This window comes from Sus scrofa, chromosome 2 (genome assembly GCF_000003025.6).
Source record: "Sus scrofa isolate TJ Tabasco breed Duroc chromosome 2, Sscrofa11.1, whole genome shotgun sequence".
Classification (NCBI taxonomy): Eukaryota; Metazoa; Chordata; class Mammalia; order Artiodactyla; family Suidae; genus Sus; species Sus scrofa.
Genome location: NC_010444.4, coordinates 78,712,707 through 78,730,610, shown reverse-complemented (window position 1 = coordinate 78,730,610; position 17,904 = coordinate 78,712,707). Strand labels below are relative to the sequence as shown.

At 53.8% G+C, this 17,904-nt stretch overlaps 1 protein-coding gene across 2 annotated transcripts in view; it reads right to left on the bottom strand.

The window, feature by feature from the left end:
* The window catches only part of TBC1D9B (TBC1 domain family member 9B), a 50,525-nt gene continuing 36,840 nt past the window's right edge, over positions 4,220 to 17,904 (bottom strand). The window contains exons 11-22 of one of the 2 annotated variants that reach the window (XM_003123648.4): positions 17,212 to 17,329; positions 16,116 to 16,401; positions 14,421 to 14,550; positions 14,195 to 14,293; positions 13,378 to 13,446; positions 12,164 to 12,404; positions 11,664 to 11,729; positions 10,000 to 10,071; positions 9,691 to 9,741; positions 8,049 to 8,108; positions 7,372 to 7,478; positions 4,220 to 6,365 (exon numbers count right to left, since the gene is read on the bottom strand). In XM_003123648.4, the coding sequence (XP_003123696.1) occupies positions 5,679 to 6,365; positions 7,372 to 7,478; positions 8,049 to 8,108; positions 9,691 to 9,741; positions 10,000 to 10,071; positions 11,664 to 11,729; positions 12,164 to 12,404; positions 13,378 to 13,446; positions 14,195 to 14,293; positions 14,421 to 14,550; positions 16,116 to 16,401; positions 17,212 to 17,329 (1,986 nt within the window). In that variant the 3' untranslated portion in view covers positions 4,220 to 5,678. The remainder of the gene's footprint in view (positions 6,366 to 7,371; positions 7,479 to 8,048; positions 8,109 to 9,690; positions 9,742 to 9,999; positions 10,072 to 11,663; positions 11,730 to 12,163; positions 12,405 to 13,377; positions 13,447 to 14,194; positions 14,294 to 14,420; positions 14,551 to 16,115; positions 16,402 to 17,211; positions 17,330 to 17,904) is intronic. The other variant, XM_003123647.4, reaches the window with a different exon arrangement.

The window sequence follows — 17,904 nt, the reverse complement described above, 5'->3', positions numbered from 1 at the left end:
GCGGCCTTGGGCTTCTCTACCCCCAGGTGTTTCTCCACGTTCGGGTTGGTCCGCAGTCGACTTCAGGCTACTGGGGTCTTCTCTCTGCTACCCAGTCAGGCGTTGTTTGGAGTTTGCGTCAGTCAGGTCCACCGGTTCTCGTGAGCCAGTTCCCAGCTTTATTTAAAGGAGCGTTTTAAAGTTGCAAGGTTGGGGGAGTTCCTGTTGAGACGCAGCGGAAACGAATCCGACTAGTTCGTGGGTTGGGGTTCGATCCCTGGCCTCGCCCAGGAGGTTGGGCATCCGGCATTGCTGTGGCTGTGGTGTAGGCCAGCAGTTCGGGTACAGCAGCTCGCTAGTACTCCAGTAGGTGTAGCTCAGATTAGACCCCTAGCCTGGGAACTTCCATATGTCGCAGGTGTGGCCCTAAGAAAACCGGAAAAAAAAAAAGTTGCAACGTTGGGGTCTCTAGCTGCCGCTCCAGGTCGGCCCTTTGTTGGCACCGTTTCTTCTGCTTCTCTTAGCCTGAGAGAGGGAGCTGGAGGGTGCCGCCCTACTCCAGCTCACTTCTTGGGGCCAAAGTTGGGATATGCAGGACCGCTGGTCAGAGGTGGTCCAGTTAAACTTTGAGCTGCAGCACCAAGAATCCTGGGAAAATAAACAGTTCACCAGACCTATGCTTCTCAGAGAGGGAACCGGAGACGCCTGGCGGTTGAAAATGAAATCAGTCTTCTGACACCTGGCGGTTGAAAATGAAATCAGTCCCCCGTTACCGTCCAGGGTTCTTGGATTCCTTACTCAGTAGAAATTGATAAAGAGGCCAGATAAGAAATTCAGACAAGGCGTTATTGGGACTCATGCTGCGGCAAGGGGGAGTGAAAACAATAACGGATTCCTTTGCTTACTTCTGGGGTATTGGTGCTCAGCGTGGGATCTGGTTGCCTAAGTGACCTGAGGGTAAGGACAGGTCCAGCAGTCAAGCTGGCAGGGTGGCTTGGGTGGTCTGTCCACCCCCCTAGTGGTGCAGTGGGCAGGGATTATGCACAATACTCTGCTTTTGCTCCCCACCCCTCAGGAGTGAAAGCTGAGTTTTTGGTCTTTTTCTTGTGTCTTGTTCATAATTTGCCCCAACTGTGTATGCACACAGCTATTTTTAGTCCCTTAGAGTTTCTTTGTATTTTGTTGCTGGAGGAGAGGTTTGTCCAGGTGCAAGTACTACCCCAAAGGGGCCCAGGTCCCAGGCTGTCTCACTTCCTGCAGCCCTGAGAAAGCTCTGCTCTGAAAGGTGGAGGCCAAGTCCTGCTCTGGGCAGGGAGGAACAGCTCACCCCTCATGTCCCAACTTCAATGGGACCCCAATGCCAACCTGCCTAGACATTCACACATGCCTGACAACATAACTCATCTTGTTAAAAGAAAATTAAAAATGCCCAAGTCTGGAGTTCCTGTCCTGGTGAAGCGGAAACAAATCTGATTAGGAACCATGAGCTTGCGGGTTTGATCCCTGGCCTTGCTCAGTGGGTTCAGGATCCAGCGTTGCTGTGAGCTATGGTGTAAGTCGCAGACACGGCTTGGATCTGGCGTTGCTGTGGCTCTGGCGTAGGCCAGCAGCTGTAGCTCCGATTCGACCACTAGCCTGGGAACCTCTATATACCGTGGGTGTGACCCTATAAAAGACAAAAGACAAAAAAAAAAAAAAAAAAAAAAAAAAAAGCCCAATCTTGACAAGGATGTGGTAAAAGAGGAACATTTCTTAAAGGATGCTGGAAGAATGGTAAAAGGGAAAAACAATCTGGCTATTACCTCTATCTGAATAATCTGAATCACCCAGACTTACTGTTTATGCAGTAGTGATACTTGAAGTATAACAGGAAAAAAGTGGAAATAAGAATGGAAATAAGAATGCTAATAGACCGTAATGCAGATCCATTACAAAAAGTTTGAGTTTGGAGTGAAAATGCTGGTATGTGTTCTGTTGGGAAGCAAGGCAGCAACAAAATATGCATAATTTCAATTACATAAAACCAGGCATTATTTATTTCTGGGTGTGGGAGGCAAGGGTTATAGGTGATTTAATATTTTTAATATTTTCCCAATGTTGCACAATAATATATATTAGAAAAAAATTAATTTTAAAAATTATGGTTGAGACTGACTATACAGACAGTGACCAGTCCACCTAGGACAACCTCTGCAATAACCAAACTCCTTCAACCCCCAGACCCAGCCTCAACTTCTGCAGGAGTCGGGACTTGGTCAGTCGTGGCCAGTTGCCCTCTTTTTCGCACATTCCCACTTCATCTCAGGACCAACTGGAAAAAGCCAATTGTGCTTCCCAAGCCAATCATGGGAGACGTCCTGCTTCTAGTCAGCCGGCCCATTTCCCCCACTGCAGCCTCTAACCAGGGCACATCCGAAGCCTTCCCTCGTTTTCCCCTTACACGGCCTTCCCATCCTCAGCCTGCCTTTGAGTCACTGCCAAGTGCAAGTAACAGTGGCTGACTCCATTTTTTTGCTTTTTGGTCTTTGTAGGGCCGCCCTCGCGGCATATGGAGGTTCCCAGGCTAGTGGTTGAATTGGAGCTGTAGCTGTTGTCCTGCACCACAGCCACAGACACGCCAGATCTGAGCTGCGTCTGGGACCTACACCACAGCTCACTGCAACACCGGATCCTTAACCCACTGAGCAAGGCCCAAGATTGAACCTGCATCCTCATGGATACTAGTTGGGTTCATTAACTGCTGAGCCACGATGGGAACTCCTGACTCCTTTGCTATAGCAAGCTCTGAATAAGGGGGCCCAGTTCTCATCTGGGTGCTCTTGGTTTATTTCCACATGACCGAGTCTTTGTGGCTGAAAGTAGAAGGCCACTACAAAGAATGTTCTGTGGTTAATGAAAAGAGCAGAATAGAAATTTCATATACAGTATGAGTTTAATTTTGAAAAAGATAAATAGAGGGGAAAGACACCAAAATAATTAGTAGTTGCCTTAAATGCTAGGAAAAGTTTTTCTACTTTTCTGTGTTTTTCTTCCTTTCTGCCATAAACATGTAATCCTTTAAAAATTCATATACATATTTTTTCCTTGGAAATTACAAGAATGACTTGATGAATGGTTTGGTACAACATAGTGCTTGGTAGGTAGTTCTAAAATAAACAATTATGTTTGCTTACAGAATAAAACGTACATTTATATAAAAAAAAAAAATTTGGAGTGCCCATCATGGCTCAGTGGTTAACGAATCCGACTAGGAACCATGAGGTTGAGGGTTCGATCTCTGGACTCGCTCAGTGGGTTCAGGATCTGGTGTTGCTGTGAGCTGTGGTGTAAGATGCAGCTCGGATCTGGTGTTGCTGTGGCTCTGGTGTAGGCCGGCAGCTACAGCTCTGATGAGACCCCTAGACTGGGAATCTCCATATGCCGAGGGAGCGACCCTAGAAAAGACAAAAACAACAAAAACAAAAAAACCCTTTATGCTATCCATATATTATGTAGCATTACTGTTCTTGTTAAACATTTAGACTACATGCCAGGTTAGAGGATTAACAGATAAAAGTACTACTGTACACATCTGTACATTCTTTTTTTTTTTTTTTTTTTTTGTCTTTTTTGCTATTTCTTGGGCCGCTCCCGCGGCATATGGAGGTTCCCAGGCTAGGGGTCGAATCGGAGCTGTAGCCTCCGGCCTACGCCAGATCCACAGCAACGCAGGATCAGAGCCGCGTCTGCAACCTACACCACAGCTCACGGCAACGCCGGATCGTTAACCCACTGAGCAAGGGCAGGGACCGAACCCGCAACCTCATGGTTCCTAGTCGGATTCGTTAACCACTGCGCCACGACGGGAACTCCTGTACATTCTTTTTATCACATAAAAAGGCCAGGGTCCTTTTTCATATTCTATTTAATTTCTTTGGCGTATTCTCAAATTTATACTTTGACAGGGTATGTAAAACATCCAAATTCCAAGTTATTTAAATCTTTTTAATTGATTACAGTCGATTTGACTTTGAATTGCCAAATGTGTGGAATTCTTAAATATCTTTACTTAATTTCATTATGGCCGAGAACAGTCTTTCTGGCAATAAATCCTCTGAAATTAATTTATTACAAAGCATGTAGTCAGTTTGTGTAAACATTAGAGAGGAAATTACATGACTGACTTTCTGTTGTTAAGAAAACAGTTGTTCGGTTTCCCTGATGTTGTTTTGCTTCATTTATTGAGAAATAACTCAGCAGCTGTGAACCAGGTAAAATCATGGAGATTTTTATTTTTTAATTTTTTTTGGCTGCACCTGCAGCATGTGTAACTTCCCAGGCTAGGGATTGAACCCGCACCACAGCAGTGACCCGAGCTTCTGCAGTGACAACGCCACATCCTTAACCTGCTGTGCCACAGAAAACTCCATGGAGATTGTTATTTTAAGAACCATCCATAAAAACTAAAGAGAAAATAGATTAGTGGTTGCCGGGAGCTGGGGGAGGGTACACAGATTGGCAGCAAATGGGCAGGAGAGGTCTTTCTGGGGTATGGAAATATTCTAAAGTTGAACTGCGGTGATGGTTGCACAACTCTGTAGGTTTACTAAAAATCATTGAACTGTAACCTAAAACAAGCAAATTTTATGGTAATGCAATGTAAGTTTTGTCTCAATAAAGCTATCAAATTTAAAAAAAGCAAATAGCCACAGAGCTGTATCTTTCAGGAGAAATAAGAACAACCCTGTGTTGGGGGAAAATACTGGATACAGATGATCAGCTCCTGCTGCAAAGCTGGGGGCTCAGGTGGTGCCTGTGTCCCTGCAGTCTGCTTCCTGAACCCAAGGACCCGAGCACACACCTTTTTCGGGTGGACTCAGGCTGTTCACACCTGCAGAGCTCGGGGCCTCCTCTGCTGGCAGAGGTCTGTGCAGACTCTGCCCAGCCTGCATCAGCAGCTTCCACCTGCCCATCTTCCCTGGGGGTCTTAAACTCCCTGTGGGGACTAAGTGTCTGGAAACTCTGGAACATGGCCTGGACCCCATACCAGCCTGGGGAAAAGCCAGGAGGCAGTGGTCAAGGGCCACATTAATTCTCTCTACACGATGTGGTTTTTAGATCTTTCAGGGATTTATTAAGGCCTTAAGCACAGTGTGATTTTTAGTGACTCAAATGAATACAAGGAAATACATCAGGACCTGAGGGATATGCTTTTAAGGTTAACGGTGAGGATGATGAGCTGAAAGAGAATTTAGACTAACGCCTGCGCAGGAGGCACCCACCCTGGTGCAGCAGATGCTTTCTGCCTGTGTCCCCCAGCCAGGAGCTCCGGCTCAGGGGCTCCGGGAGGGCATCTCCAAGTGCCCACCACTTTGGTGCCCAATGGACATGTGTTCACCCACCTCCCCACCCACCTGGTGCCAAGTGGCAGGAGGGCCTCCAGAGCACACAGCTGCAGGAAAAGAGGTGGAGGACAGGGTGTGGCCTGGCCACAGCGCAGGGCAAGTGAGGGCAGATCAGACAGCCCCTGACACTACACAGGGTCCAGCAGGCCCAAGGCAGGACGAGGGGCTGGGGAGTCTCTGCCCGGGCCCCGAGTGCGGTTGTTCAGCCTTTTTTCCATTTACAACTCACGGCTTCTGGGGAGAGCTGGAGGGATGTGTCCTTAAGGAGCAAATGGAAAGGGAGGCGGAGAGGCCCGCCCCCAGGCCCTGGAGCCCTCAGCCCAAAGCTGCAGACTGCTCATGGTCACTGGAGGTGCTAAACTGTCTCTCCACTTTCTTTTGGTCCTTGATCTTGAGTCCAATGTCTACCTTCTTCTCAAGGAAGTTCACCAGCACAGACTCCGTCAGGATGGAGGCCAGGATCTGCTCGAAGGAGATGCTCCAGTCTGTGTCCACGGTGCCCCCACAGTGGGGGGTGGTCACGGGGCTGCGGGCCTCCCCGCCCACCAGCACTGTGTCGTCAGCCAGGTCCTCACACTGCAGGGAGCCCGTGCTGACCACCGAGTAGGAGGACATGGACAGGTCATCTTTGGTTTCATCGTCCGACAGAGGCTGGGAGGGGGAGCCCTGGCCCTCACCGCCGCCCCCTTCGCCCACCACCTGGCTCTCCTGCGGGGCTTTCCCAGGGTGGGTGTCTCCACCCGCTTTGGCCTGGGGGTCCCCTGCAGCAGGCGGCTGAAGCTCCCGGGCCGGGTTCTGAGGGAGGTCTGGGGCTGGCAGCTCGTCCTCCTCAGGGGCGATGTCCCTGGGCTTCCTGCCTGGCCGTGCGGAAAACCTCTTCCCCACCTCCCCGATGCGGAGCAGCAGGCTGGCCACCGTGGCGATGGCGTGGTACAAGTCCTGCTCCATGGGGTCTTCACTGAACATGTTGTAAAGTGTCTTGCACAGCTCAATGAACTGCTCCTTTTTTAGGGGAAAAACAGAAAAAGGGCAGGGAGGTAGTAAAAGATGGGGTCCGGCTGCCCCAAGACAGCCAGACTCACAACACTGGCCATTCTGGCTGGGGTGCGGGTGTCATCTCGCTAGCTGTCCCCACACACCTGTGTCTTCACAGGCCCATTTCACAGATCAGGACACTGCGGCGCAGAGAGGAAAAGGGCTTTCTTTTCCAGCTGCCTTTCAGTACAGAAAGATTTTGAGTCTCTCTGTGTCTAGGTCCATTCTGTTAGCAGAAAAAAGACCTACTTCTATCCTAACTTCCCAAGCCCAGTGACTACAAGGACGTCTTGACTGGGTTAGAATCACTGTGAGTTTTTTATATCTTCAACTCTGCCATTTAGGAAGCTCTTTAGAGACTGATGACAAGGTGAGGAGCCTGTGTTGGTTGAGGTCAGGTTCTGAAACTGCCCATCTCCTGGCCTGAGAATGGGCTGGAACCTCTCTCCACAGGGCACCCCGTTTTTCAGGCCTGAGGGTGAGAGAGCACCCAGCCTGCAGGCCCCTCTCTGGGCAGAGCAAGCCGCGGTCAGGCTGCAGCGCAACACCTGCCTCTGGCTAGATGTCTGTGGTCCCGGCTGTAAGACTCTCAGCAAGATGCCACACTCCCGACCCGCAGACCAGCAAATGAGGGGTGGGTGGTGGGCTGAGTGGGCCTGTGTGTGCACAGCTCTGAGCCGGGCCTGGGAGGGAGCAGGTACTGGACGCCGCCTCATAAATGGTAGCATGAGTCTTCGAGATGGAGGCTAACTTTCCCCTATGCTTCTCTGGTTCATGAATACTGATTAAATCGAAGCAAGTTATCACTGGAGGAGAGAAGCAACCCCCCCTGCCGTTCCAGATTAGTCCCTGACTGCCATGTGACTAGTGGTTCTAGAGATAGGCAGGGGAATTCCTATGTGCCAGATGGCACTGGGTGGGAGGGCCCAGCGTTGGTGAGAATGTTCTAGAAACATGTTCTTGTTGGGCCTACCTGGTTCATCTTGGGAAGATCCTTAATCGTCTCCTTCTGGACCTCTTTCTCCTTGGCCCACATTCGAAGGTAGTGTCGATAGTCGGGAGGGCTGGTCCCCTTCTCCTCTGTGAGTTGGGAGAAAAAGATTAATCTCTGTCTGTCAAATGAGAGAAAGAGGGCTGGGGGCTGGTAGTGGGGACAGGTGGCTTTAAGTATTGTCTGGCATGGAGTTAGCTGGGCCCTATAACAAGACACCCTGGCATTTGCGAGGTGGTGACAGGAAAACAGCTCAGGACATTCACAGGTCTCCCAAGTTCTGCTGAAGCAGGCTTGAGCTAAGCTGGTGCGGATGGTCTGATCTGTCTTCCTCAAGATGGTGACAGAACCAGGTGGAGGCTGGAGACGGGGTGGCATGAGGAGAGGCTGACTGGGCACCTAGAGGAGTTCTGGCAGGAAGCAGGTGCCCACAGGGAGGGGGTGATGGCTGGGGTTGTTTGCAGCTGCCAGAGATTCAGGCCTGGGGCCGATGAGAGCTGGGCGGCTGATGGGCCTGGCATTCACCTCAGGGAGAGCCGTGGTTCAGGCGTGAGCTTGCCAACTCCCCGGGGAATGGGGCTCTTCCACAGGGACAGGGCGACTAGACGCCACCCACCCTGGGCCTCCACCAGCATGGGCAGAGAGTGGCCTCAACATACCTCTTTTTTCTTGGACGTCCTCATTTCTAGCTCCCTCTCGCTCATCCTGCTGTAGTGCTTCTGAACAATGGGATAAATAAAAAGAACAAGAATATTCTTTCCGACTCCAGACCACGGAGGTTTGTGAGCAGCGGTCTAGTCCGTGCTCTCCTGCGGGAGTGGACCCCACCCTGCGCCAGTGGGTCCTGCGCTCTGCTTCTTCTCGGCCCCGCAGCGGAGAGCCACCGAACCTTCACATCCTCTCTTTCAAAAGAATACAACTCATACCACACAGTTCTTAAGTAAGCGATGAAGCAGGTCATGGCAAAAAGTCCAAGCCCAATGATTTCTAGTTTCTGCGGATAAAGGTCAAACTCAGGGGAGTCCTAACTACCCATTCAGCCTGCAACTGCCATAACCGATGCGAATTTTCATGTATGTGAATCATGCGCTCTGAATTGTATTTCTTCTTTTTTTCATATTTCTCTCTTTTTTGGGGGCTATGCCTGTGGCAGGCGGAAGTTCCCAGGCCAGGGACTGAACCCATGCCACAGCAGTGACACCACATCCTTAGCCGCTAGGCCACCAGGGAACACCAGTACTATTTCTTAAAGTGACATATTTGCTGGAGTCTGCACTTTACTGTGCTCCCTACGGTGACCATGAACTTGAAGGGAGCAGGCTGCTCAGCTCTCCCAGACCTGCTCTCTAAGGGAGTGCGGCTGGCGGGGAAATCTCAGGCAGGCAGTGTCCTGGGATGGGATGGCAGTGTCCCAGCTCTAAACGGTCCTCCCTGGCTATGTGCTGTTGGGGAGGGCGCAGTGCCCTGGGCTCAGGCTTCTCCCAGGGAACAGACTGCTGCCTGGAGGCTATGTGAGGTCTGGGGACAGGGCTCTCCTGGAAGCAGCTGGGACAAGCCTAAAGCATCCCTGACCTGCTCAGGTACCAGGTTTAACAGAAGATACACCTGCTTCTTTAGTTTGCATAGTTGAAACCAAGGTCCTCAAGCTTCATAGTCAAGTAAGCCTCTGACACTGTCAACAGGATTGTTTTGGGCATCTTGATACACACTGCTTTTAATTTCCCTTTTGGGTGTGTGTTATCTCTGGTGTGTTATTATCCATCCCCCATGAAAAATTACAGGGTGGAGTTTTGGACAGTTTTCTAGGTGCATTGCACACCACCAGCCTGACTGCCAAATCCCAGGCCCAGGACGTCCCATTGCTCGGGACCCAGTCCTCCCAACTGGCTTTATATGTAGCACAGGGATGACTTCTAATAGGCAATCAATGAAAAAGTTGAGTGGAACATGAAAATGTTTCCAAGGAAAGCATCCACCGCTCTCCTCTACATGATAGCATGGTGATGATAATATTTTGTTTTTCCTATGATCATGATGACAGTATTTTTTGCATGTGGCTGGGGAGGTGACACCCTGGTACCTGTGCAACAGCCACTGTGCTGTGTCCTCATTTACTGCCCCACAACAAGCATAGCAGCCACCCCTCTCCTCCCTGGTCCATGGCTGGCTCTGGTTCTCCTCAGGACTTAGCCACCTAGGAGGCATCTCTGGCACCAGACTTCCTGAGTGTTTGGGAGATGCAGCCCAAGGCCCTGGGGAAGCCAAGGGCAAAGGGGGCGCCCCTGCCTCCGAGGCACTGACCTTGAGCCTCCCAGGGCAGGAAAAGATCCAGATCGGAGGTCAGAGGAGATGCTGGAAGGGACAGCGGAGGAGAAGCGGAGGCAGAGGGAGGGAGAAGCCAGGGTCCAGGAAGGCAGAGACAAGAGAAACAGGAGTGAGAAGACCCTCAGGGGGCCCGGCCTGAGGGAGGCAGCTGCCCCCGCTCTGCAGCTCCTTGGCGCAGCACACTCCCCGAGCCCATGGAGGGGAGGGCCGCAGGCCACCTGCATGGGTCCCACAGAGGGGCTGCTCGGCACAGGGCCTGAGGCCAATGGCACACAAGGTGCTCACCTTCTGAGGAGCTGTCCTCGGTGAAATAATGGGTCGCTTCCAGGGCTGACTCGGCCTCCTCTGGGCTCAGGGCTGTGCTCAGAGAGAAAGGGGAGGGAGGGCAGGAGGGAACGTGACTCACCAAAGCCAACCTCGAGCGTCCTGGACAAAGGTCTCTCCATGACCCCCCACCACGTGCCCCGCCGCTCCAGCCTGGCTGATGTGGCGTGGGTCACAGTGGTAACAGCAACGACTGATTGTGGTTGACTTGTACATTGTGTTTGAAAACGTAATACAGTCACTTCTCGGCCTTTTGGCTAAGATCAAGTGAAAACATAATCCCTATCCCAAATAAAATCCAGTCAGGGCAGCTGGAAGGGGGTTGAACAGCCATCCTTTCTCCCGCCCCGATGATGACGTGGCCAGAGGACCCTTTCGGGATGTTTTATGTTCCCACAGGCACGTGAGCAGGGACTGGCCAGGCGCAGGGTGTTCTCACTTTATACATTTTGGGCATTTCTATACATACTGCCTGCCTCATTTTGTGTGATGAAGTAGTCTCTGGGGTCTCGGATCCATATGGGTCTGTGCAGGGGGCTTATTCTCCCCGGTGTATGGAGGAGGAAGAAGTGGGTGAGGTGAGGAGGTGGCCAGGTGGGGGCCGCCACTGGAGCCCTAGTTGAAGCAGGGCAGCAGAGGTGGCTGGGGAGTGGCCGAGCTGGCCCCATGTGCCCTCGTCCACAGGCTCTCAGCCCAGTGGGATCTGCCCAGCCCAGGCCTCTCTCTCGACAGGATCAGAGGTAGCTGGTACCAATTTTCTTTTGGAAGTGTCCCTGAGGCCACTGTTCCTCATCATGTTATAAGGCAAAAGTGGCCACAAGTGACAACACCTGTGTCAGAAGCAGGGCTCTTCAGCTCTGGATGCAGAGAACAGTCCGGTGGGGAGCTTTAAAACTACACTCTGGGCCCTGCCCTGGGCCAATCAAGTGAGAGCCTCTGGGAGGACTCCCTGGCGGCATGTCACACACAACAGCAGGGCCCTACGGTAGCTCTACCTGAGAGTAGAACCCCTGGGGCCCAAACTTTAACCTGCCTCAGTCAACTCCCTCTAGTGAAAATGAGGCCCTGCTCCCAGCACGGAGAACTCTGAGCCCCTGCCCCTGCTGATCAAGGCGAGCTCGGCCCAGGCACGAGACCTGGTCTGCTTTGGGGCCAGCTGCTGCTGACCTGTCAGTGTCCCAGCAGGGCTCCCCGGCCACCCCTCGGGCCTTGGCAGTGCCTCTAGGCCCCCCTGGTAATAAACATGAACCCTTGAGAGACTTAAGGACAAGCTAATGAACAAAAGGGATCTTAGCTTCAAACCTGAATCTCCACTCCTGCGACCCTCCTCCTGGATTTCTAGTGCTCCGTCTGGGTCGTTGGGTGGAGTCCCCCCCACCACCCCCGAGATCCCCGCACATCACCTCCCAGGTCACGCAGGTCATGGCCCTGCTCTCAGCCCACAGTGGAGCTGGACCTCAGCCCTGGCACTCCAGCTCCTGCCCCTTGCCCTCCATCAGGGCTATACTGGGACCCCAGCTGCTAGGAAGCCCGGCACCCCACAGAGGCCTGTGCCTCGGGACCCCCCCAGCCCCAGCTCTGGACGCGTGAGAAGCCCTTCCTGGGGGCGGCGGGGAGGCCCTCACCTGGAGGCAAGTGCAGCTTGTAGAGCACCTTGAGTTTCTCTGTCAGGTCTCCGTGGTACATCCCACCTGTGGAGGAAGGCCAGCAGGGAGGCATGCTGGCCAGAGGGGACAGGAGTCCCACGGCCAGGCCACATTCAAATATGTGCCCTTCCAGTGGGTTCCAGTGGGACCTGCCTTCCACACCGCCTGACTCCCTCCTGGAAAGGCCCCTGGGGACCAGCACCAGGCCTCCCACTTTCCCCTGAGCTTTGCCCTTTGCTTCTGGCACCCGCAGACCTGGCCTTAAGCAGCCCAGACTGAGGGAGGGGATGAGAGGAAGGGCGCCCACTGGACCTCCGTGTGTCTCCAGTGGGAAAACTGTCCTCCCTTTCTCAAGGGTCAAGGGCTCCAGGCTACCCTGGGCTCGCTGCAGTGGGAAGACTGGCCAGGGCTGGCATCTGGAGGCTTTCTCAGCAAAGGGTTGGGAATGGACAGGCCCTGCAGGCCCTGGAGCCACTCACTCATCCCTGTCACGAACTCCTTGAAGTTGATCAGCGAGTCCTTATTTTCATCCAGGAGCCGAAACATGCGTCCCGCCAGCACGGGTGTGTGGGAGCCACAAGCCCAGGGCGTCAGACTGGCAAAGAGTTCCTGGAACTGGTTCACGTCGATGCGGTACTGCTCCAGGTAGGGCAGGCTGGGGTCCCGACGCACAGCTGCAGGGCGGCTGCTCCCCCAGTACTGACTCGCCAGGTGCTTGGCCTGCAGGGGGCACAGCCTGGTGAGATGGCCTGGCCCCTGGGTGTTCAGGATCCCCAGGCTGGTCGGGGTGCTCCTGCTCCTCCTCTGTCCAGGTCTGCAGCATCCCAGATAGTGAGCACTGGGCCAGACACAGAGTCTCACAGAACCTCCCGCTCTGGTCCTATCAGCCCCTTGTTTACAGATGTGAGAGTCAAGACAGAGCCCCAGGACTGCCAGCCACAGCGGGTGAGAGGCAGCACTGGCTGGGCTGCTCTGACCCTAGGGCCACAGCAAGGTGGTGACCTTGGGGGCCAAAACAGAGGCAGCTGGAGGGGCGCACGGGACCCAACCACAAGAGCAGAAAAGCAACGTAAACGTGATTGTTCCTGCCTGCTCTCCACACCCTTTCCCCTTCTTCTGTTAACAGCACCTGAACTTTTAGTGGAGAGCCCCTTGTGTCCCACCCTCAAGCCATGGCCATGGGGGTAGGCACGTGGCCCAGTTTCGGTTCCAGGAGCAAATACCCTCCTACCACCATTGCACCAAACTTGAGTCAGTCCAACAATCAACCCTAGGTTTTTTGCTAAGACCACTTGGAAAGAAAAATTCTCTTATCACTGGGGTTACTGAGAGGACAGGATGATCCCGGAGCTGCTGACGACAGTCCTGTCACTCTATAGGAAGAGCAGTCTAGGTGATATCTGAGATGGGGTAGCCTGACAGGATGCTGGCACACCTGGATCCAGCCTTAACTTTTCAGTTACACAGGCCAATGCAGTCTGTCATATAAGTTGACCGGAGTGGATTTTCTGCCACTTAAAGGTATTCTGCCTAAACTTCAAAAAGGATTAAATTCTACCATGTGAGGCTTGTGGTGACTGCATCTGAGAATGCTTTCAAGTCTACTTCTCTCCTGACAGGAGAATGCTGCACTGCAAATGCACTTAGGGGAGCGGGTCAGGGTAGTGGTCCTGCCTTTGCTCTTGGCTGTCACCTTAAACACCATGTAAAGGTCCTCCAGCTCTTCAATTGAGAAACCGATGTCCCCAGGTATAGCTCGGACCTAGAAGGAGAGAAAAAGAGGATGAACTAGTGGAATCTCAAGTTCCTGTTCCGAGAGAACCCCCGTGTGGATGAGGGCAAGACACGAACCACCCTCTTGGTGTCACCAGCTGGTGCCAGGGTGACCCATTCAGGAGAGAAGGTGTGGTCTACATGCTTACTCCTCGTCACCCATCCTGCCACTCAATTCACACTCCCTGAGCTCCTTCCTGGGGGACCCAGTGCTGGGGCTTTGTGTTCTGGGTACTCAGTCAGGGACATGGGGTGAGGGGCAGTGACCTAGAGAATGCGCTTGGGATCCCTGGAAAGGCCCTGGCACCAGCTCTGTGGAAAGTGGCCTAGAACTTCCCAGTAACTTCTCCCTACAGAGATGGGAAGACAAAATCTCGCAGCAAAGGTCAGCAGGCTGAGCGGATGGAGGGCTGGCTGGCTGAGTGTTGCTACCCAGGGGCGGAGGCCAAGCCAGGCCAGAAAGCTGAACCCAGAGCAGGTTCGGCTTGGCCTTTAGGCGCTGGGGCATCAGAGAAGCTTCCCGGTGATCAATCCACGAGCAGAAAATAGTGCCTAGGCCTCTCCCCAGTGCCCCAAACTTGCATCTTCACTCCCATGTGACTATGCCAGGGGGCTCTGCATCCCACCCCGTGGGGAAATTGGAAAGCTGCGCGGCAGGAGCAGCCCACTTGGGTCGCCGCCCCCACCCCAGCCCCAGCCCGCAGCCTGGGGCCACGGGAGCCCAGGCCCATTCATACCACACTCCTCTTGGCCGTATCCTCCAAGGACTGGATGACTTTCAGCCGCTGTTTAAACCGCATCTGTTCAATGTCCTCGGCCCTCAGGCTGCTGAATTTCTACCAGCCAGAGTGACTCAGTGAGATAAAGTAGAACCATAAAGCAGAGACAGCCATCCACCTCGGCCACCCACACCCACGTGACCCCATGGAGCCGTCTGGCCAAACAGCACCAGAGTGCACTGACCTCATACGACACCTTCAGGAGGTCGAAGATGTCCACCTCTTCAGGAGGCTTGTCCCCGCTGGTCAGCAGGGCATGGAGGTGGGGGATGGGAGGAGAGACGCTCTGCTTATTGACCACATTATCCAGGTATCTGCAAGGATTATAGGACAGACATCTAGATCACCCGCAGGCAACAGGCACATCTTACCTGCAGCTCAAGGATGTGGAGGGATCTCATTTGCCCAGACTCCCAACTAACGAGCGTCCTGAGGGCTGTGTGTCCTCAGGAGGGTGGGCCATGAGCCACTGAGACTGCAGGGCAGAGAAGGGAGACGCATACCCTGGCAAATCAGGGATGCCCCCTGGAGGCAGTGGAGAGAGGGCCGCACCCCTCAGAGGTCTGAGCACTCACTCTGAGAAAGCCTGCCCTCTGGTCACCTGTGGGTGGGCACCCTTTCTAGGCCCAGCCCCTACCACCCCAGGAGGAAGGCTTGTCCCAGCTGGAGGGATGACATGCTTCCTCTAACTGGCAGGTCACTGGGGACGTGAGGACTCCCTGCCCTGGCTGGGAAGAATCAGGACCAGAGGAGTGTTCCAGGAGGAAGGCAAAGGAAAAGTCCTGCTGAGGGGGTGTCCAAGGGAATGTAGCCTCGGGACAGGGCCCGACACTCAGATGGAGGACAGTGCTTGGGCCCCTACATCCACTGGCCCCAGCCCCATCTCCTGAGGAGCAGTCCCATCTGTCTGGTTTGGGAGGGGGGATAAAAACCATTCACAGACTCCGGCCTTGGGCCAAATGTCTTGTCATCACTGAGGACAAAGAGCTGGCAAGGCCCATAGCAGGGCGGCAACAACTCTGCCAGCCTGGGACTCCTGCAGGCTCCCTGTCAGCACCTGGGCTGGCTCGGCAGGCTGGGGGCAGCGTCAGCGGCTGTCCCGGGAGCCTTTCAGGTGGGGCAAATACATGCACATGGATTGTAGGACTGTGCAGAGCTCAGGGCCTGGGCCAGAGTGAGGGCCATGGATGTAAGGGGCTTGAAGGCCAGGCTGGGGGACTCAGGACCTTTGTCCAGGGAACCATCAGTGGCACAGGGACTCTCCAAGTCTCAAGGGAGGAGCAGGGCCAGATGCTGATCAGAAAAAGCCCTGTGGGTGAGAGTGGAGCAGGGAAAACCGTGATGAAGCAGGCACAGGGCCCTGGGTGGGGGTGTCATGGACCTGCTCTGAGGCCGTGGGGGGTTGAGGGAAGGGGCTGGATCCCAGAGAGAGTCTATGAGAATGGGATGTGGGGACTGAGGGAGGAGGCGGTGGCCAGGATGACCTGGGGCCTTAGGCGTGCTGGACGGGGTGTCAGCTCAATCAGCCATTACTGCCCCTCTAGGTGATGGGGAAGCAGTGATGCTACCGAGCGGGAGGCCCTGCTCTTCCAGTGCCTCCAGCCCACCGGGCCCTCCAGCCCACTGTGCTGTCACTCACTACCTGTGTCATCTTCTCCCAGCACCTGTTACTACTTCAGTGCCATCCTGTCTCCTAGGAAGGAGGCTAGCCTCTGCTTCATGGGTGGCCCTGGGTCTGGCCCTGCCTGGGCACTTGGTGGGCACTCAGTCCCAGGATGCTGACTGAGGGGAACACAGGGCTGGGGAGGGGCTCAGGCCCTGCCACCCACGGGAGTGCTGGCCAGCTCCCCAGCAGGAGAAGGGAGGCCGGCTCGGTCACCTGCCCAGGACGGTCATGGCCTCGCCCTCGTCGCTGCAGCCCAGCAGCTGCTCCATGTTGGCATCCAGAATGGCCAAGGCCACCTGCAGGATCACCTTGATGCCCTCATAGAAGAAGCAGTCAACAATGACCACAGCGCTCTCAAAGGGCATGACGCTGAGGAAGAGGGTCAGGAACCAGGAGAGTGAGATGCTGGAAATCACGCCCAGGTCCTGCATCTTCTCAGAGAGCTGCGGCAGGAAGTCTCTCGTGAGCTCTTCGAAGATGCCTTGGTCCACCAGGGCTCCTAGAGAGGGGACGAAGGAGTGTGAATGCTGAGCTCACACCCCTGGCTCAGGCAGGCCCTTTGTGGCACTGGGACCCCGGGGTCTCAGGCACAGGAAGCCCGCCTGGTCCTTGGCAGCTCTGCTTACGACTGAGGGCTGGAGGGTGCAGGTGGGGTGGAGAAAACTAGAAAGGGGAAGAAATCCTCTAAGTTCCTTTCTACAGCTTCCAAACCATTGTGTGCAAAGAATGATTTCTTCCACCATGCTTGGGTTTTCTTTCTGGGAAATACTAGTTTCTGTTTAGCGCATCGGAGGTAAACAGTGGCCCCAGTAGCTTGTGTGTTCTGACCTGAAGCTTGTGAGCAGATGCAATTCTATAGGACCCCCAAAGTGGAAACCCCCAAGACAAAGAGTAGGGGAAGGACATTTTAGAATAATTGACTTAATTATAAATGTAATTAAACATATTTGCAAGCGCATTTCCATTTAATAACATGGATTCTACTAGCTGTGAGTTCACAACAGTTGATGGGGGGATGTACTCTTTAGCTGTGATGTTGGAAATAAAAACATTTAAGAAGAGTTGGGTCAATGTGAAGTCAGGCCCTAAGCTAGCTTCTCTGTCAGCAACTCCTAGAGAATCTGCATTAAGTCTGGGAGAGACGCTTGCTCTAGTCGTGCGCAGGTTTCACAGCTTCCTAAGCTCGGAGAGGGAGCTGTGACTGCCTGCAGCCTGGGGCCTCCAAGGGCTCACCCGTGGGACATGCTGAGCACAGGTCTGGCCCGGGGAGGCCCGCCACCCCAGCAAGCCGCCAGCCCCGGGCACTCACCCACCACCCTGGTGTTGTAGTAGTCGGGCAGCATGCGCTCACAGAGAGCCACCAGCAGCCAGAAGGCCTCCTCCTCGCTGCCATAGAGCAGGAGCACTGAGGTGACGATGTTCATGGCCTGTGGGCACAGAGACGGTGAGGGGTGCTCCCCGAGCCGTCCTCTCCCAAGAGGCCTGCTCGGCCTCGCTCTACAAGCAAGCCTGGCAACAACAAATCAGCCCGCCCCACTCCAGGCAATCTGCTAAAAAGCAATTTGCAGGAAATTTGATTTGGCAAAAACAGTCAGCCAAGTTCCTCAAACTGGACCAGAGGGCATCTGGACACTCAAGAAGGCAAGGCCCTTCTTCAGGGTGTCTGGGGTCGCGGGTGCAGAACAGGGCCAAGAGGCTGTGAGTGAGCTGTGTGTGCCAGCCACACAGCTTCAGGGTGGCCATGGCAAAGCAGAGCTTGCAGGAAAAAGCTTCCATGGTGGCAAATTATCCTAAAAATGATTTAGAGCCAGTACACTGGTTTTCCATGCTCTGGTAATATGTCCTACGGAAGGTGGTTTCTCTGAAATCCAGTCTGAAACAGTCAAAGGGAAAGAGAAAGCCATATGACCTGGCCAAGAAAATGCCCATTAGACTTAAAATCAAATGCCTCCAGAAACACAAATCAAGACTGCAATATCACCTCACACCACTATGATGGCTA